The 16,401-nt window shown below is 46.8% G+C and overlaps 3 protein-coding genes across 8 annotated transcripts; 2 read left to right on the top strand and 1 right to left on the bottom strand.

The window, feature by feature from the left end:
• The first annotated feature begins 226 nt into the window (after positions 1–226).
• asphd1 (aspartate beta-hydroxylase domain containing 1) lies at positions 227–3,378 on the top strand. 2 transcript variants are annotated; one of them, XM_049744128.2, is made up of 6 exons: positions 421–558; positions 1,155–1,624; positions 1,705–1,908; positions 1,971–2,178; positions 2,600–2,713; positions 2,793–3,378. In XM_049744128.2, the coding sequence occupies exons 2-6, from the start codon at positions 1,169–1,171 to the stop codon at positions 2,900–2,902; spliced, it is 1,092 nt and encodes a 363-aa protein (XP_049600085.1). In that variant the 5' UTR covers positions 421–558; positions 1,155–1,168; the 3' UTR covers positions 2,903–3,378. The 2 variants fall into 2 exon arrangements, with proteins under 2 accessions (XP_049600087.1, XP_049600085.1); XM_049744130.2 differs by lacking the exon at positions 2,600–2,713 and having other exon boundaries at positions 227–558.
• Positions 3,264–10,126, bottom strand: cabp5b (calcium binding protein 5b). Of its 4 annotated transcripts, none has more exons than XM_049744160.1 (8): positions 9,986–10,126; positions 6,581–6,687; positions 4,928–5,160; positions 4,631–4,658; positions 4,401–4,544; positions 4,197–4,306; positions 3,988–4,135; positions 3,264–3,913 (listed from the first exon to the last, which is right to left on the bottom strand). In XM_049744160.1, the coding sequence occupies exons 3-8, from the start codon at positions 4,976–4,978 to the stop codon at positions 3,885–3,887; spliced, it is 510 nt and encodes a 169-aa protein (XP_049600117.1). In that variant the 5' UTR covers positions 4,979–5,160; positions 6,581–6,687; positions 9,986–10,126; the 3' UTR covers positions 3,264–3,884. The 4 variants fall into 4 exon arrangements, with proteins under 4 accessions (XP_049600117.1, XP_049600118.1, XP_049600116.1 ...); XM_049744161.2 differs by lacking the exon at positions 9,986–10,126 and adding an exon at positions 7,951–8,270 and having other exon boundaries at positions 4,928–4,990; XM_049744159.2 differs by lacking the exon at positions 9,986–10,126 and adding an exon at positions 7,951–8,268.
• On the top strand, positions 7,102–16,203 carry nacc1a (nucleus accumbens associated 1, BEN and BTB (POZ) domain containing a). 2 transcript variants are annotated; one of them, XM_049744100.2, is made up of 8 exons: positions 7,102–7,822; positions 9,655–9,808; positions 9,980–10,240; positions 10,337–10,949; positions 11,028–11,198; positions 11,298–11,403; positions 11,478–11,575; positions 11,647–16,203. In XM_049744100.2, exons 2-8 carry the CDS (start codon positions 9,683–9,685, stop codon positions 11,949–11,951), a joined length of 1,680 nt encoding a protein of 559 aa, XP_049600057.1. In that variant the 5' UTR covers positions 7,102–7,822; positions 9,655–9,682; the 3' UTR covers positions 11,952–16,203. The 2 variants fall into 2 exon arrangements, with proteins under 2 accessions (XP_049600057.1, XP_049600058.1); XM_049744101.2 differs by having other exon boundaries at positions 7,108–7,822; positions 10,337–10,943.
• Positions 16,204–16,401: the final 198 nt, after the last annotated feature.

Genomic DNA, 16,401 nt, shown 5'->3' with positions numbered 1-16,401 from the left:
CATCATTTTGTGATTCCAATGAAACAAATAAAGGCGTTCCCTTCCTTCCTCGCAGATGCCAGCCGTGGATGTCACAAAATGATGGGTGCTCTGCTCTGCTATGCTCTGCTCTGCTCTGCAAGGCAGCAGCAGCAGCATCCTTCGCACCTCCTCGGCCCCCTCTTTTTGTCGAGGACCATTTTGGGACATCAGTCGTCCTGACGATGAGAGGAGTGGGGGAAAGAAACATGCACCATTACATACCTTTACCTCGGCTCCGATGATGGCTTTAATATGTGCTATCCTGTTGCTGTAGGCCCCCGTCAACAAGGTTCCGAGGTGCCCCCTACGGCTGCACACTAAAGGCTTGACGCATTCGACTCGGCTTGTGAGGCATCTGTGGAGAGGCGCCAGGCGGGCTCTAGCGGCCGTGTACTGGAACTGCGGGGAGCAGAACGCGCAAAAAAAAAAAAAAAAAAAAAAAAAAAAAAAACCCAGCTCGGGAGGAACCATCTAGCTTGCACGGTGCAGAGGCGTGTGCGTACGTGCTTGTGACACATCTCGCCAGGGTCTATCAAGGTAATAAAATGTGAATTTTGTGTCATTTGTCAAATGCGCACCTTGTGATGTGGGTGGACGTTTGCGCCGTTAAAAATTGCGGACGTTAAATATGAACGGACGGAGCTGGTGGGTGATGGAGAGAGAACTGGACTTGAGACAATCGCCACAATTTTTACATGTGATGTGTGCATGTTCCAAATTACCCTTCAGAGCCCCCCCCCCCCCCCCCCTCCATAAAGCCATTACGTTAATAGTTAAGGGCTTGCCAATTGACCTCGCCACGTGAGTAAGATCATAAACCTGCACAAGCAACTAGAACAAAAGGTCAGTGTTGGTCATCAAAGAGTGACCCAACTTGGATGAAGTCATGCCAGGCAAGAGCCAGAAGGGGATTAAATAAAGAAAATAAGTGAATAAGGCTGTCTGAAAGCAGGCCAGGCCAAGGGTGCCTTCAGGCTTTGCTTGTTGCTCAACAGCAGATTATCGTTTTACACTGACCCAACATTTATACCTCCATTTTGTAAATAAATGATTTTTCCTTTACGTGGTAGGTTCAGTCCGTCTCTCCTCATATCAAGATATCCCGTTAATCTCTTAATCTGTTTCTATTTCAGTATTTTGGCGCCCAATGGTAAAGATGCACTGGTCCTTGGACATGCTGCCCTTGCCTCCTTACGTTGAGCTGGGCGTCCACTCACTATGCGGCCTTTTGTGGACGCTGGCGTTCTTGTTCCTGTGGCACTGCTATCGGATCGGCTCGGACCTCCCGATGGCGGGTCACGCGCACGGGGGGAAAATCAGCTCGAGAAGATCCGCAATGTCTCTCGGGGGAAGCTGCGCAGGAACAAAGTATAAATCGCAGTCCAAGCTGTTCAGGGGCGAGCAAAAGAACCGCTTCATAAGCATGGAAACAGAAGAGGACGAGGAGCTGGGGCAAGGCTACCTCGCACCAGTCCTGAGCCACTCCTTGTTCCCGGCGCAGGCTTCCGCACAGGCCAAGAAACTTTACTCCGCCCTGCAGGAATACGCCAAACGCTACAGCTGGGTGGGAATGGGCCGCATTCACAAAGGCCTTCGGAAGCAGGTTGGGGCTCGAGCGATGTCATTTCTTTTTCGATCCTATATTTGAACCTCCAATTTGCTCCCCGTCCGTCCTCTCTTTAGATCAAATTAAACGAGCACTCGGCGATCCAGAAGCCGCACCTCTTCTTCCTGCCTGACGTCCCAAGCGTTCCCTTTTTTCCACGGGATGCTCATCGCCACGATATTGAAGTCTTGGAAGCCAACTACACGGTCATCCTGGCTGAGTTCCAGGCGGTTTACCAGAGAGGCATTGACTCCAAATTGGGCTGGACCATGGGAGCAAAGGTACAAAACTAGAGCCAAGCGTCAGGAGAAGAGCAATAAGAGCACGTGTCGTCCCCTTTCAGGGCCAGGCCGTGTTTCCGCTGTACAGCGCAGGCGTGTACGTGACGGCCAATTGTCGCGCCTGTCCTTGGACCTACCGGACTCTTCTGTCCCTGCGCACGTTCATAAGCAGCAACTCCTTGGGATCGGCCGGATTTTGGTTGCTGGGGCCCGGTGCCGCTCTGGGGAGCTCATATGGACCGACTAATACGCGGCTGCGCTGTCATCTAGGTCGGTAAATAAATGAGGCGCAAGGGAATGGAAAGGTCTGGAAGACTTTTAGGAACTTACATAACAATCGCGATGAATAAGCTGACATGTTGTGGCTCAGTTTTTGTTATTATTTGTATTTGATTTTTTTCTAAATTAAAAAAAACATCTTTTTGAATATTATTTCATTATTATGATTTTATTATGATTTTATTATGGTTATTTGTTATGACATTTATTTTATGACATGCTGCATGTCATTGTTGAAATATATAAAAAAAAAAAAATCCTAATGGAATAGCCCGACCGCTGCTAAATGGTTGTTTAGGTCCATTTCTACTTAGGCCATTTTATGCTGCTACCCCAGCTGTTTTCTAATCCTCTTGCCTTCAAAAGAGTAAGGGTGGCTTTCAAATCATTTTGGAGCCCGTAACTCTTGCAGGTCTGCAAACGCCCCCTCTGTGTGAGCTAGTGGTGGGAGGGGAGCCTCAATGCTGGTCTGAGGGACACTGCCTGCTGATTGATGACTCCTTCCTTCACACAGCGGCACACAAAGGTTGCTGATGCAAACAAATTGTCAACCTTAGAATAAAATAGCAACGCGCTAAGGTTCTCTCATCTTATGTATTTTCAAGGGCCCCCAGATGCCGGACCCCGAGTCATTCTCAGCGTGGACGTGTGGCATCCCAATGTGGCCGCGGCCGAGAGACAAGCGTTGGACTTCATGTTCAGTCCTGATGTCTGAGCAGTGCCTTTTGTCATGCTGCATGGAAATATGCATCCAAGTTCTTTCACTCACGTTGCGTAATAGTCTCACAAACTTGACTGCATGCATCAAGGCAACATATTGTGGAAAATAAAATGAAATATAAATGCCACAATCGACGAGAGGATGTTTAAATGATGGATCGGTCAACTCATTTGCACGGCTTTTCGAGTTGAATAAGTTTAGCAGGAAACTGAAAATATATTTCAATGGCTTTTTGAAAGGCTGCCTTTCCTGTCCCCATTTTTCTTGTGACTCATTTTTATTCAAATACGCTAGCAAATGGATGTACTAAATCAAGTTGAATCATCAAGTGATTTGAAGTGTAGAACAAAATGTATGCTTTTTGGATTTTGGTTTTATTTACATAGCTGACAAACAGAATATGAACATAAAAGAGATATCTGCATATTTTGAAACGATTAAACCTTCTTTTTGGTTACATTTGACAGGCAGTGTTTGAGAATTAGTGAGGTTATTTTGTCTTATCTGCCATCTGTTCATGTCGGGGGTCCCAGTTTGAGGATTACGCAGCCAGATCTAATCTCGGCCTGAGTGACAGATTATTCCTCGCATACTTTATATGTATATTGTGAGACATGATCGCAAATGGGAATGCTTCATTTTCACCTTTCAATGGAAAAATATTCATTCAATTGCTTCTATATGATCTCGATGATCACACAACAGGATCAAAAGGGAGTTTGGTTTTTTTTGCATCAAAAGCATCATGCATTAATTTTCCTTTTTTTTTCAGTGTAAGACCCCAAAATTGATCAAATATTTGATGACTTTTTCTCATTAGAAACTTGATATTGTCCTCCCTTAAAAGTCTGTATACAAATAAATTTTTTTATATTTACAATTTTTCTTTTAAATTGATGTATAAAAATGATTCAGCACGAGGGGAAAGGAAGCAGGCTAAAGGGGGGAAAAATGAATCCGCACTTGTTTGTTGTCTTCACTTCTGTGACATCATTTGCACAAATTCTAGAATGACAGAATTTGGATTATTATTTTTTGAATTTATGCTCTATGTGTTTTTGCATCATGCTATTTCTCACCTTCAAAGTCAACAGTCCCATCCCCATTGTTGTCCACTTCGTTCACCACGGCGTCAATTTCTTTTTTGCTGGCTTGCTCACCCAGCAACTTGAGCATGGCGTTCCTCAGCTCGTCGGACGTGATGGAACCATCGCCGTCGATATCAAACTGGAAGGGGAAAAAGTCTTTAGACATTCAAATGGACAGACACCAGAAAATGTGAGCTCACCTCTCTGAAAGCTTCTTTAAGTTCTTTTAGGCCAATCATGCCTGCCGTTTCAGCCAGGAGCTTGGGGGTCATTATTTCCACAAAGTCCTCCAAGTCCACACGCCCGCCCACTGCCATGACACAAATATATGAAAGCGGGATCAACATCTTTTTATTATCATTGCAAAGTGATTTATTTCCGTTGCGTGATTAGTGTTAACTTACAATTCATGTTGATGTTTTGGCTTAATTCTATCAACTCCATTTCCGTTGGCATGTAACCCATTGTCCTCATCAGGTTGCCCAGATCTTTGCAGCTGATGAAGCCGTCTTTATCTTTGTCAAACTCCACAAAAGCCACACGTAACTCTAGAGAGCATGAGAGAAAGGTTAAAAGTTGCCGACTAATCTAAAATGTCCGGGGGGGGGGGGGGGGGGGGGGGGTGTCGAATTACCTTCAACCTCATCAGGAGTCAGCGATCTCTGTGAAAAAGTAAGGATGGACACAAATAGCAACAGTTTACTTTTATATCTTAGATTTATGATGCATAATGATTACTTGTGAATAAAAATCTTCCACTGAGTAAATTCATCATTCATTAATTACATAAAATAATATCAGCCCAAACTATTACACTGAGATCAAAATGTGATACAATGTTTTTTTTTTTTTTACAACAGCAGCTTCTGAATTTGCATGAAAAAAATAATTTAGTGGTAAAGTCAGAATAAATCAGATGCGCATGACTTACCTGTCTCTGTTTTCCGCCTCTGAGGAAGATGCAGGCTTGTTTCAGACTCATGCCGGCCGCTTGCTTTTTGTTAAGAAAACTCAAGGAATTGATGAAGGAAGCACTATGGCACCTATTATCTATGGCAAGTGCGGGCGTTTGTACACGAGTTTAAAATGTCTTCACTGGTCATCACCAGTGTATGTCAAAGAGGAGGGATGAAGGCTCTCATGGATTAAATCTGCAGATTTAGTCTGCAATATAAACATGAGCTTAATGATGTGCAATATTATATACAGTGTACATTCACATGTGTTTTTTTACATTTATTATAACATAAAAAATATGTTCCAAAACAATTTCATTTATTAAAAAAAATATGTTCCATAACATATAATATTAAAATGGCAGATAAGAAGACTCCAACCCAAGTCAGCAATTTAGATTAGGATTTACAGACTGATAAATCCTGAAATCACTTTTAGATCTTTTTACATAACGGCATTGATCCCGGTCACATATGTACAGTATGCGCATAATATAGGAAAACATTGTCACATAGCAGAACAATAGAGATGGTTGCTGATTGCTGACTAATTAAATATCTGAGTGCTCTAGGACTGTATCATTACTTTTATTGTTGATCTTAACAAAGTTTGGTGTATCGAATTTGGCTTTCCTATTTTTCAATGAGTAAACATCCGAAACTACAATTGATATGACTCATATGGTCATTTTAAAAATGGAAAATAAGAAAAAAATGCAGTTATTCAAAGTGCCCGCCAGAGGGAGCCAAAACTGGCGCTGCAGCACTGGCGCTTCAATGCTTCATGAGAAAGGAATCACTTGAGACGCACTAGAGAAAATAATGGAAGGCCTCAACCGGTTCTGCTCTGGAGTAGAAAGAAAATCATTCACTTCAAACTCCAGATTGTTGTTTTCTCTCTTCTTTCCATCACGCACACTACCATGTGCACACTCCCACTATGTATACAACGTCTGCGTTTTGTGTATACGGTGGGTTGAAGGAATTTCCATCAGGGAGGGATGACACTCTGCACATCCAGCTTCACTATTGGCTACCTCGGGAATGATTTGCCTCTGTCTGTGTATGATTGGCCGGGGACCTGAGGGAGCCAGCCCAAATCACTGACGCTGTTGCTGGGATGTGGACACAGCACACGGATGCCAACCGAAGTGCCAAGGGGCCGGCAATTGGGAAGCATGGCATCGGGCCCAGCAGGCTTCCCGAGACTGGTTATGAGCATACTCGGAATAATGGCAACTCTTGATCGGCCGTCTTTTGGTGTCAGTGTCAAACAAGGAAACCCATGCATGAGTTTGTTGGGTGGAGAAAGGTTCTGCAAATGTCTGGTGACCAACATGAGTGGCTCTGCTTTCTCAAGTTAACCGGTTTGAAAACGGTTGGCGCCCTCTAGTGTACATACTGTGTCTGCACACAGAGGACTTTAGTAGGCTCATGCAAAAAATGAAAATTGATACATCACAAGACATTTTTTAAAAATCTGCAAAAGGGGCATGTTAACCACACCATTTTCAAAACTATTTGAAATGTGGACTCATTTCAGAGTCTGTACAGTACAGGATTTGAATGGGTACTGCACTTCCACTTTACCAATCTTTATTTACACACATATGGGTAACTTGGCTGACCTGTTTTCTGGGTTTGGTCTTGTGATATTTGCAGGCTGAGCCCTTTGGGACTGATGTGTCTTTCTCAGTCGATATCCAGTGGCAGTGCAGGACAAAATGGCCGTCCCCTGAGATGGATAAAAACAGTTCCATTTGTCATCTTAATTCATATTCCACAAATGCAATATTAATCAAAATGCTGTGTTTAGAAGAGTGGGGGCGCATGGAACACAATTTTGTTCAAACATATTTTCACTTGATTCCCCCTTTAAGTAGTTGGAGTACTTTTGCAAACTCTGATTGATAACGGGAATAGATGGGCCTGTTTTGGTGGAGTGGGCAGCATTGCGCTTCTGCTCGTGTCAACAGTTTGATCTTTAGTCTTTAATTACACAAACAGATGCTACAATTGTGATTATTGGCAGGCATGAAAATAGAGGTCTCCCAGAATGGAATTTTGCTCGGGATGGGCCAGCATGCTCGTGAGTCTTCTGGCCTGGCAGTCATGCGATGGAACGAGGCGCAAGTCTTCACGAACTCTGCGCCATCGGTGTTCCGCAGTCACAGGGGATCCCGACAATCGCCCCAGTTCCAATCGATGGGGGGCGAGCGAGGGTCTCGCGTGCAAGGTAGGAGGAGGAGGGGGTCGTCTCAGGATCCGGCGGCGGCGCGACGGAAGCAGAGGAGGAGGAAGAGGAGGAGGGAGCCAAGAAGGATGGATGACGGGGATGGGAGGGGGTGCCAAGTGTGGGAAGGGCCAGTCTGCGCTTCACGTCAAGGTTGCTGACGATGATGACGATGAAGAATACGGCTGATACGGGACATTTAAAGTTCGGGGGAAAGTAGGGGACGAGTCCAGATTGTCTGCGACTCCCCCCAGCCGCACAAAGCGAGACGGACAAATCTCTGCCCTGCGCCATGCAGCTCTTTGTCACAATCACGCCAAAAATGCGGCGGCGCTCAGGTGTGCGCCAAGAGAGCCCTCGTTAGCGGGCGGTCGGGTTGGCGGTCGCCACTTGGGGAAGGAAGAATCGCTCGTTGTTGTGCGCCGTCCGTCCGTCCCTCCCCCACCCCCGCTCGCTGCCGCACTGGTTCCGTCTGGCTCGCACTCAGCTGCTGCGTGTCCCGGGATGACCTGTTGATGTCGGTAGAATGGAGACTGGCAGGGGGAGCGATTTCCCCCATCACCAAAATATTTAAATAAGCCACGTTTGGGTGCATGAGAAGCGACGTCGCAGCCGAGCAACCTCGCCCGCGTTGACAGTAAGTCGCCTGCATGTCTTTACGACTGTGCACCGTCGTGGAAATGTTTGACATTTTGGTGGATTGACTGTGCACGCCGCGGATGGTCCGCCCAAAATATTTAACTGTTAGCTTTAGCCGTTAGCTACCTCTCCAGGCCCGCTGCGGAGCCGAGCGGAGCGGAGCGGAGAGGACGATCAACGTCTCTTGCAGTCGGTCCCACGAGACTGGCGCGACGAATTAGTCATTCGCGAGCGAGGGTCTTTTGCGGTCACAGGCGTGCAATTTGACCGCACGTCCGGGACAACCTGGCACTCGCCGGCCGGGCTCTCGCTGCCTGCCAGCCCGTGCCGCCTCCCTCGCGTCGCCTCCGGTGCCAGCCGACAGTCGAGAGACCCCGGCCGGCCGACCGGCCGGCTGGTAGACTGGCACGGTTCGGAGTCCTCGCGTGCCCCTGTTTACCCAGCAGCCCTTTCGGGTAAAACACATCAGCGCGGATGCTTGTGCACAATGTCTCAGTCGTAATAATAGTCATAATAATCATAGGCGCTTTTGAACGCAGGCATATAACGTCTGCAATAAGTTGATGAACCAGGAAATGTCTGCAGAAAGTCAGCATCGTGTGCCAGCTGCAGCAATGACAGTCCAGCAGTCGGAAGAAAAAAAAGGCTGCTTCGTTTTATAAGCCCTTACAAAGGGACTGCTTGGAAAAAAGCATGCAAGTCATTTAGCAGACGTGATGGAAAGGTTTTAAGCGTGCTTCGTTGTCCCACTTTTCCTAGTAAGGCCGCTTGAACGTTTTCGTTTGACTTGGCTTTGCGACCTGGGATGATCCCTCTATTCGCTTCAAGACTCGTTTGCCCCTCCTTGGTGCATGAAGACGCATGCACACTCCGTCACATCTCTTTCACTGTCAGAGCAAACTGTGTGTGCACCCCCCCCCCCCCCTCTCCGCCCCCCCTTCTCCTCGCCAAAGCCTGTGTTTGTGTGTCTTCATGTGCAAGCATGTGTGCTCACTGCGGCTCGCCAATCCGTAAACAAGCTGTATTGTCTGTGTGCGAGTCAGTGTGTGCCTTTTGTGGGTTTGTTTGAGTTGGTGTGTGCGCATCTGTGTTTTAGTATGAGGGAGAGGGAGCTGGAGTGAGACAAAGAGAGCATTTCTCTTTACCCTGGAGCTTGGCTAAGTCCCAAATGAAAGGCTTTGGATATGATGGGGCTGCTCTCAGTAGCCCTCTCTCTGGTCACTCCTGCCATCCATGCATTTTGTTTGCTTTTGACATCAAAAGTCAAGGAATGGTTTGGGCAACATTTGAGCTCCCACACTTAAATGTCTATCTGCTGAGTTGCCTGCCTGCAGTGGCTTTGAAAGGTTGCAGTGCAAGATATTTGCTTTTGGGCGTTTGGTGTACAGCGAATAGACTCATGCTATGTGCGGCGCTTTGTCGCCGCCGCCGCCGCCGCCACTGCCGCCGCCGCACGCATGCAGAGAATAACAGCACATGACCCAGTTATCTAAGGACACTGGATTTTATGGCTCATAGAAGACAGAACATAAAACAGGCTTTCATAGAGCTCCGGCTGTGACGGGCTCCTGAGAGGCCGACGTGACGTATAGGATTAATGGAATGCAGATTATCCGCCAAATCTTCAACAAATATCGTCATTCCGTGAACCGTCTTCCGTAGGACTGTGCGAAGAACTGCGTGCGCCAAATCGCAAATGTACAATGAGTTGATCACAAATATGCTCCAGAATGACCTCAGTTTGTCCAAATATGAGGACAAGCAATGGGCATTAAAGGTGGTACTTGTGTGCATTGATGTCTATTTTGGTGTCTCTTCCCACCCAAACAGAGCCTTTGTTGGTGTGCATTGGCGCACCATGGCCCAGACCCTCCAGATGGCGATCCCAAACTTTGGCAACAACGTTTTAGAGTGTTTGAACGAGCAGCGTCTGCAGGGCCTCTATTGTGATGTCTCTGTGGTGGTAAAGGGGCATGCCTTCAAGGTACGCCTGTGCAATTTCATCCAAAAGTTCCAAACCGCTTCACAATTAGCGTTGGACTAATATTGATTTTTTATTATTATTATTAACCCTTTGTTTGCATTCTGTATTACTATGACTTTATACAATACGTTATGTCAAATCTGACCAGACTCCTTTTTTTTTTGTTAACAGGCTCACCGTGCTGTCTTGGCTGCGAGCAGTTCTTACTTCCGGGACCTTTTCAGCAACGGCGGCGGTAGCGGCAACGAGGCCAGCCCCACGGTGGTGGAGCTTCCACCGGCCGTGCAGCCCCAGAGCTTCCAACAGATTTTGGCCTTCTGCTACACGGGCCGTCTGAGCATGACGGTGGGCGACCAGTTCCTCCTCATGTACACTGCTGGCTTCCTGCAGATCCAACAGATCATGGAAAAAGGCACCGAATTCTTCCTCAAGGTAAAAAAATTAATAAAAAAATAAAAGCTGCTGTGTGTTTTATGCAACCAAGGTCCAGTTTTTGCTTACAGAATTTGTGTTTACGTTCATCTTCAGGTCTCCTCCCCCAGTTGCGACTCCCAGGGACTAAATGCCGAGGAGGCCCCGCCATCTGAACCTCAGAGCCCCGTCACGCAGACGGGTAGCGGTGCAGCCCGGCCCGCCGCCTGCTTAACGCCTCTCCCGTTAGTGTCGCGGGTGAAGACGGAGCAGCCTGCCAGCCAACCGGAAGCCGCCGCCGGCGCCGCTCATTCCGTGCTCTGCACTCCCGTGGCCAAGCGGTTGTGGGAAGGTGGCAGCAGCCGCGACGGCGGCGGAGGCGGCTCCGGGGCAGGAGGGGGCGCCAGAAAGGCGGCGCGTTACTCCCAGGAGGCGGTGCGAGGCAGTGCCATCCAGAGCCCCGGAGCGCTCGGGCTGGCCATGGGGATGGGCGCCACGGCCACCATGGTGGCCAGCGCGGGCACCAACGGCACCTCCGTGTCCGGAGCGGGCGTGTCCGAGGGCGCCAGCCCGGGCACCCTGAGCACCTATGCTAGTGACTCGCCCATCAGCTACCACGACGATGAAGAGGAGGAAGAAGGCGCGGAGGACTGCGCCGAAGAGCAGTACAGGCAAATCTGCAACATGTACACCATGTACAGCATGCTCAACATGGGAGCTGCAGGTAAATGTGTGTAAACGCCACGCCGCGCCGCGCCGCAACGTGCCGTGTGCTCGCCGCCCTCTCTGACCTTTCGGCTTTCCTCAGCCGCAGGCGAGCGGGTGGAGGCGCTCCCCGACCACACGGAGACGCGGGGCCGTATGCGCGGCCGAGACCTCACTTGTCTCCCGGCGGAGCTGATCGCTCAGATCGGCAACCGCTGTCATCCCAAACTGTACGAAGAGGGAGATCCTGCTGAGAAACTCGAGCTGGTCTCAGGTAAGCGTCAATGAACTGTTGCCATCCATCCGCACCTGCAATCTTCAGTCGGAATGAACGATAGAGAGGATGAAATGAATGAATTTTGTGTGTCGCCAGGTACCTCTGTCTTTATTTCCCGGGCCCAGCTGATGAACTGTCATGTGAGCGCAGGGACCAGACACAAAGTGTTGCTGAGGAGGCTGCTGGCCGCCTTCTTTGACAGGTCGGTCCCCGCCGCTTTGTTTTCATGCTTGAATCAATAGCGTGGATGGAAACCTTTCTTTGTTTGAAATTCAGGAATACGCTGGCCAACAGTTGCGGGACCGGTATTCGCTCTTCCACCAACGACCCCAGCCGCAAGCCCCTGGACAACCGAGTGCTGCACGCAGTTAAATGTGAGCCAATTTGAAACGTGCCATTCCCGCTGATGGCCCCGCTAACGTCGCGCTTCTCTCCCTGGCCTCAGTTTACTGCCAGAACTTTGCCACCAGCTTCAAAGAGAGCGAGATGAACGCCATCGCCGCCGACATGTGCACCAACGCCCGGCGAGTGGTGCGCAAGAGCTGGATCCCCAAGCTCAAGCTGCTCATCGCCGAGAGCGACGCCTACTCCGCCTTCCTCTCCGACGGCGTGAAAGCCGAGGACGACACCCTGGGCGCCGAGCCGGCCTTCGACCCCGCCTCCCTGGAAGCCTCGGCCGGGGCCGAGTCGGGCGGCTCTTCAGGTGAATCGCTCCCGGGCGTGAGCGGGGACGTGGGCGCGTTATTTTGAGCGCGCTGGGCCAGCCACTTGCGCTCACCTCCTCACTGTCACACGTGACTGTCGATACGCCACCGCTACGGCTGTAACCGGGACATAGAAACGACTTTTGCTTTTCTTTTCTGACTCTATAACGGCGCTTCTGGAGAGGAGGGAGAGCGTCCGAGGGCGCCTCTCCTTCTCCTTTTAAGGTGTGTAAGCACATAGATTGTTGCGTATGAAATACATTCCCAGTAGTGCTGGTGGGACGAACGAGTTGACGAGAGAACCCACCCGAGGTTGCGCGGCAAGCGAGTCGCTTAGCTTACGGAAAGGCCCTTGGAGCATTGATTCCATGCACTTCATATCCAGCTGGAAGTCTGCGCACTAGTTTTGGCCTATTGCTTTGCAATTAAACTTAGTAACTACTGTACTGCACTAGTAACAAGACTAGACTCAACTAGTATTAACTATTGAATAAATGCTCAAAGAGCTTGATTTCCATCTTAACGTGCAGGTATTAAATCTGTTTTCGTCACATCACTACTAGTTTTGGCCACTTTTGGCTTCCCAATCGAACCTTAAGATGTAAATCAAGGATCTGAAATCATGTTGGAGCTTTAAAGCTGTATTGAATTTAATGTCTGTGCTGCTCGACAAGTACTAGTTGGGCTGTCTTACTAGTAACGCTTTATCAACTAGTACAAGGACCTTAAAGTGGATATCAAGGCTATCAAATGCTCAAAAGTCTTTCCATAGTTAGTAGTGTGTATTGAATGTAAGCGTTGATGGCATTATTTTTTTTTTTTTTACCCCCCCAGTGCGAATGTCGACTTGTATTCCAAATTGCCAGTCAATGTTAAAAAAAAAGAACACTACTTTGTCCTCCTCCAACGTCATCTTCCAGTCCCCACAAATGATTTTGACCAAATCTATCTTTGTTGCGATGCACTGTTACATAAATCCACCCCATCGTTTGTTTTTCTATATTTTTAGCAAGCTTGAACGGCGATCAGAGAGCCCGCGAGCAGACGATTCTAATGAAAATCTTATGGTCATATTTTTAGAAGACAAGTTATATTTGTACGAGTGCCAAGGCCCGCTGTGACGCACGCGCGAGCGAGCGAGCGAGCGAGGACGGGGATTGTTTTAAATTCCCGACGTTTTGTCCAAGAAAGAGGCGGCGACTCATTTTTTACAGCGGAGAGTAGAATACGGACGGCATCACGGCGCCCTTCATGATTTGTGCTGATTTTCGTTTTTTGGGTGCAGAAGGATGGAATGGGCAGTGGAACTGCTACTTTTTGACGCATTTCATCTTCTGTTCACGAGCTAAAAAGCAGAAAGACGCCATTGGATGGCTTGACTGTTTTTTGACAATGATGTGCAGGGAAGTTAAGGCCCCCCAAAACGACTACTGTACTTTGTATTCTAATCATGTTACGGGTGAAGGGGGGGGGGGGGGGGTATTTATGGAATGTGCCTTTTCAACGGAGATCAATAAGCAGAATTTTGCTAGGTACGAAGAAGTCAGAAGTTGGGTTTTCTCGGCGCGTGTGTGTGTGTTTGGGGAATCGGTGTGTTTGTGCGATTGTATTTGGTTCATACGAGGCAGGGTGGAGCTTTTTCGCACCTTAGGGAGAAGAACCGGCAGTTTGTGCACCTTATTGACAAGTGGCGTGTCGTAATTGGAGCCGTTTAGGTGGAATTTTGTCCTTTCCTCCCTACAAATCTGCACACGTTTCCGTTTTTAGCGGCAAGGTTGAATTCAATGTTTGCGTTGCCGAGCGACTTTGTTACCGAGACTGCGTCTTCAGGAAAGCCGTCGCGGCGGTGGCGGCGGCGGCGCTGACTTCTTTTTTCCATTCCTGGCCAGTTTAACCTCACTTGGATATGCATCACCCTGTTCATTCTTTCTGAAACCACAGGCAGGAATGCGTGTTATGAGATTTACAAAAACAAAACAAAACAGAGATGCAGTACTTGGTATTAAGCAGTAAATAACTACAAAACCTCACATAAGCACTCCACTTACCTCTGTAGTATCTTTTGAAGACTGTTGTGCTTCCAGGCTTGGACTCAACTTTCAATTGCTCGCTAGCTTGCTACATTTTTGTTGACATTTATTTGTTGTCTGCTTTTGAAATGACCTCAGAATTTGGCTTGAGCAGAAAACCAAGAATCTAGTTGACTATATGGAATTGATAGTGAATCGCTGGAGTCAAGACAACTCCCCCATTCAGTTTTGTTCTTCTACAAATCTCCCATGTTACTATTCTTAATGATACTCCCTCAGAATATTTGGAAAATAATAAATGCAAGGCAATTATCTGGCCTGAGTATGCTCAGAGGGGGGCAGTACCTCCACTGGCCCCCCACTCGCTCCAACATCCAACGTGGTTCTCCAAATATTCAACAATCAATTCCTTACGATCAGCAGAATTCTTTCCAATGACTTGTTATTATATTGATCCCCTTTTAAAAGTTGTCACCATACCGTCACTGTCGATTGTAAATGTTTATAGAACTAATCCCAAAATGCCCTTCAGTTTTGCACTGAATTTTTCTTCTTTTGAAATTGCTTAAACCAAGAATACTTCCAAGTGTGACTAATAACGAGGTCCCAAATCAGCATGGCACAGACTGATCCATTTGAAACGGATGACTCATTGGCTCTCACACTGCAGTAGTAGCTGTGAATCAGCACTATTTTCCTTCGTCTTTTACGTCAGCACAGTGCAAGATTCCACTGTGGCCGCGCCCACTCCAAACTTTTCTGTGACATCATCATTAGTGTGCATCGAGTCGAAGCTTTGAGAAGGTGTTTTTCTTTTATCTCTCTTTCTCAAACGGCGTTTACACTTCTCACGCGTAGACCTACACACTTGAAGTGATGATATAAGGTGTGGCGTGGCATGGCATGGACATCCTTGTGTCACACAACGGTACATATATAAATATGATACATATATACATGTATAGAGGAATACTGTATATAATGCATAGACACACGTAGAGGTAAGATTGTTTGTTGTCCACTCAGAGCATGAGCTATATCCAGTATTTACCCACCCACCCGCCCCGAAACGGCGCTGCTCGTTGACAACCAACCCGCGCAGTACGGTACTGGCTTGGCCCCCCCCAACCCAACCCGACCCAACCCGACCCAATCCAACCCCCGTGTTAAACCCTGCAGCGCCGATCCACCTCTTCTTTCTGTGTTCCAAGTGCCAATAACTTTGTGAAAGCCCCGTAACTGTGACCCAACATTATCGACGGTAATTGCACATTAACAAACTGTAAAATAAAGAGAACGTGTCCAAATGGAGTCAATGATGAATATCTTAATAAAAGATTTGTAACAAGTTCTTTCTTCAAGTTTGGTTTTTCCTACACAGTGACAAGTCATGAGGGGAACCCATCCATCTATTCATGATCATTTTCATTATCCCTTATTTGGTAAATGTTTACGTGTGGGTGGGTACCAGTGACCAAAAAAAAAAAAAAAGTGTGATCTACTTTCTGATTTTACACTTACTCAGTCAGCGCTGCCATCTGTCGGCCGCTTTACAGAATGCAGGCAATTTCAACTGGTTGCTTTTCTCTATATCCTGGTGACCAAAGAATAAGACAATAAATAAAAATAAACTGAAATAAAGAGACAATAAATCAATCAAAAATAAACTATTCAAAGTCATTGTTTTCATATTTATCCATTACACACTTTGTAAATATGAAAAGCATATTAGGGCCAAACTTTGGGTTTAACCCTTCATATAATTGTAACAAAATCTCAAAACAATGTGACTCAGAAATGACTCCCAGACAACCCAGTGTGCATTCTCTCAGGTTTTTTTTTTGTTATTTTTTTTTATTATTCTTTAGGAAGAGTTCTGTTTGGAATTACAAAATGCACTGGTAGAAATCGTGGTGAGACAGGTTGAGAGTGACAGGAGAGATAAGAGCGTGAAAGAGAGAACAGGAGAGAGAAAAGGACAGAGTGGTTGAGAGATCAGCACTTCCATAGCTACTCGTCTCCCCACAAGAAAAAGATCAACAAAACACATTATCATCATTGGATCTGCACTTTTCTTTTTTTTTTTTCATATTCTGTGGTGTCTTCAACATTCAACATTGTGTTGTGCCTTGAGCCCATAACAAGAAAAAAAAAAAAAAAACTCTCACCAAAGTCTCTTTTGTGTTTTGATCCCCCTTTTTTTGGTCCTTTTTTTGTAATATTTTTTGTTTTCAAAAATAGAAGAAAAAAAAGGTTGCTTTTTTTTTTTTTTTAAAAACATCTATTTATATATCTTTTTTTTTCCAATATCTATGAATTCATTAGTCTGTTTTTCTTTTATGTCCTGAAGATGACTGTTAACCCACAGTGTGGCATGCACATAGCACATGCAGTTCTTGAACTAGGTATTTTTAAAACGTTTTTTTCTTTAAACATTTCTATTTAAAAAAAAAAAAAAAAGACATT

Source organism: Syngnathus scovelli, chromosome 16, assembly GCF_024217435.2.
Source record: "Syngnathus scovelli strain Florida chromosome 16, RoL_Ssco_1.2, whole genome shotgun sequence".
NCBI lineage: Eukaryota > Metazoa > Chordata > Actinopteri > Syngnathiformes > Syngnathidae > Syngnathus > Syngnathus scovelli.
Note: the sequence above shows the minus strand (reverse complement) of the source record. Positions and strands in the feature narration are given on the sequence as shown.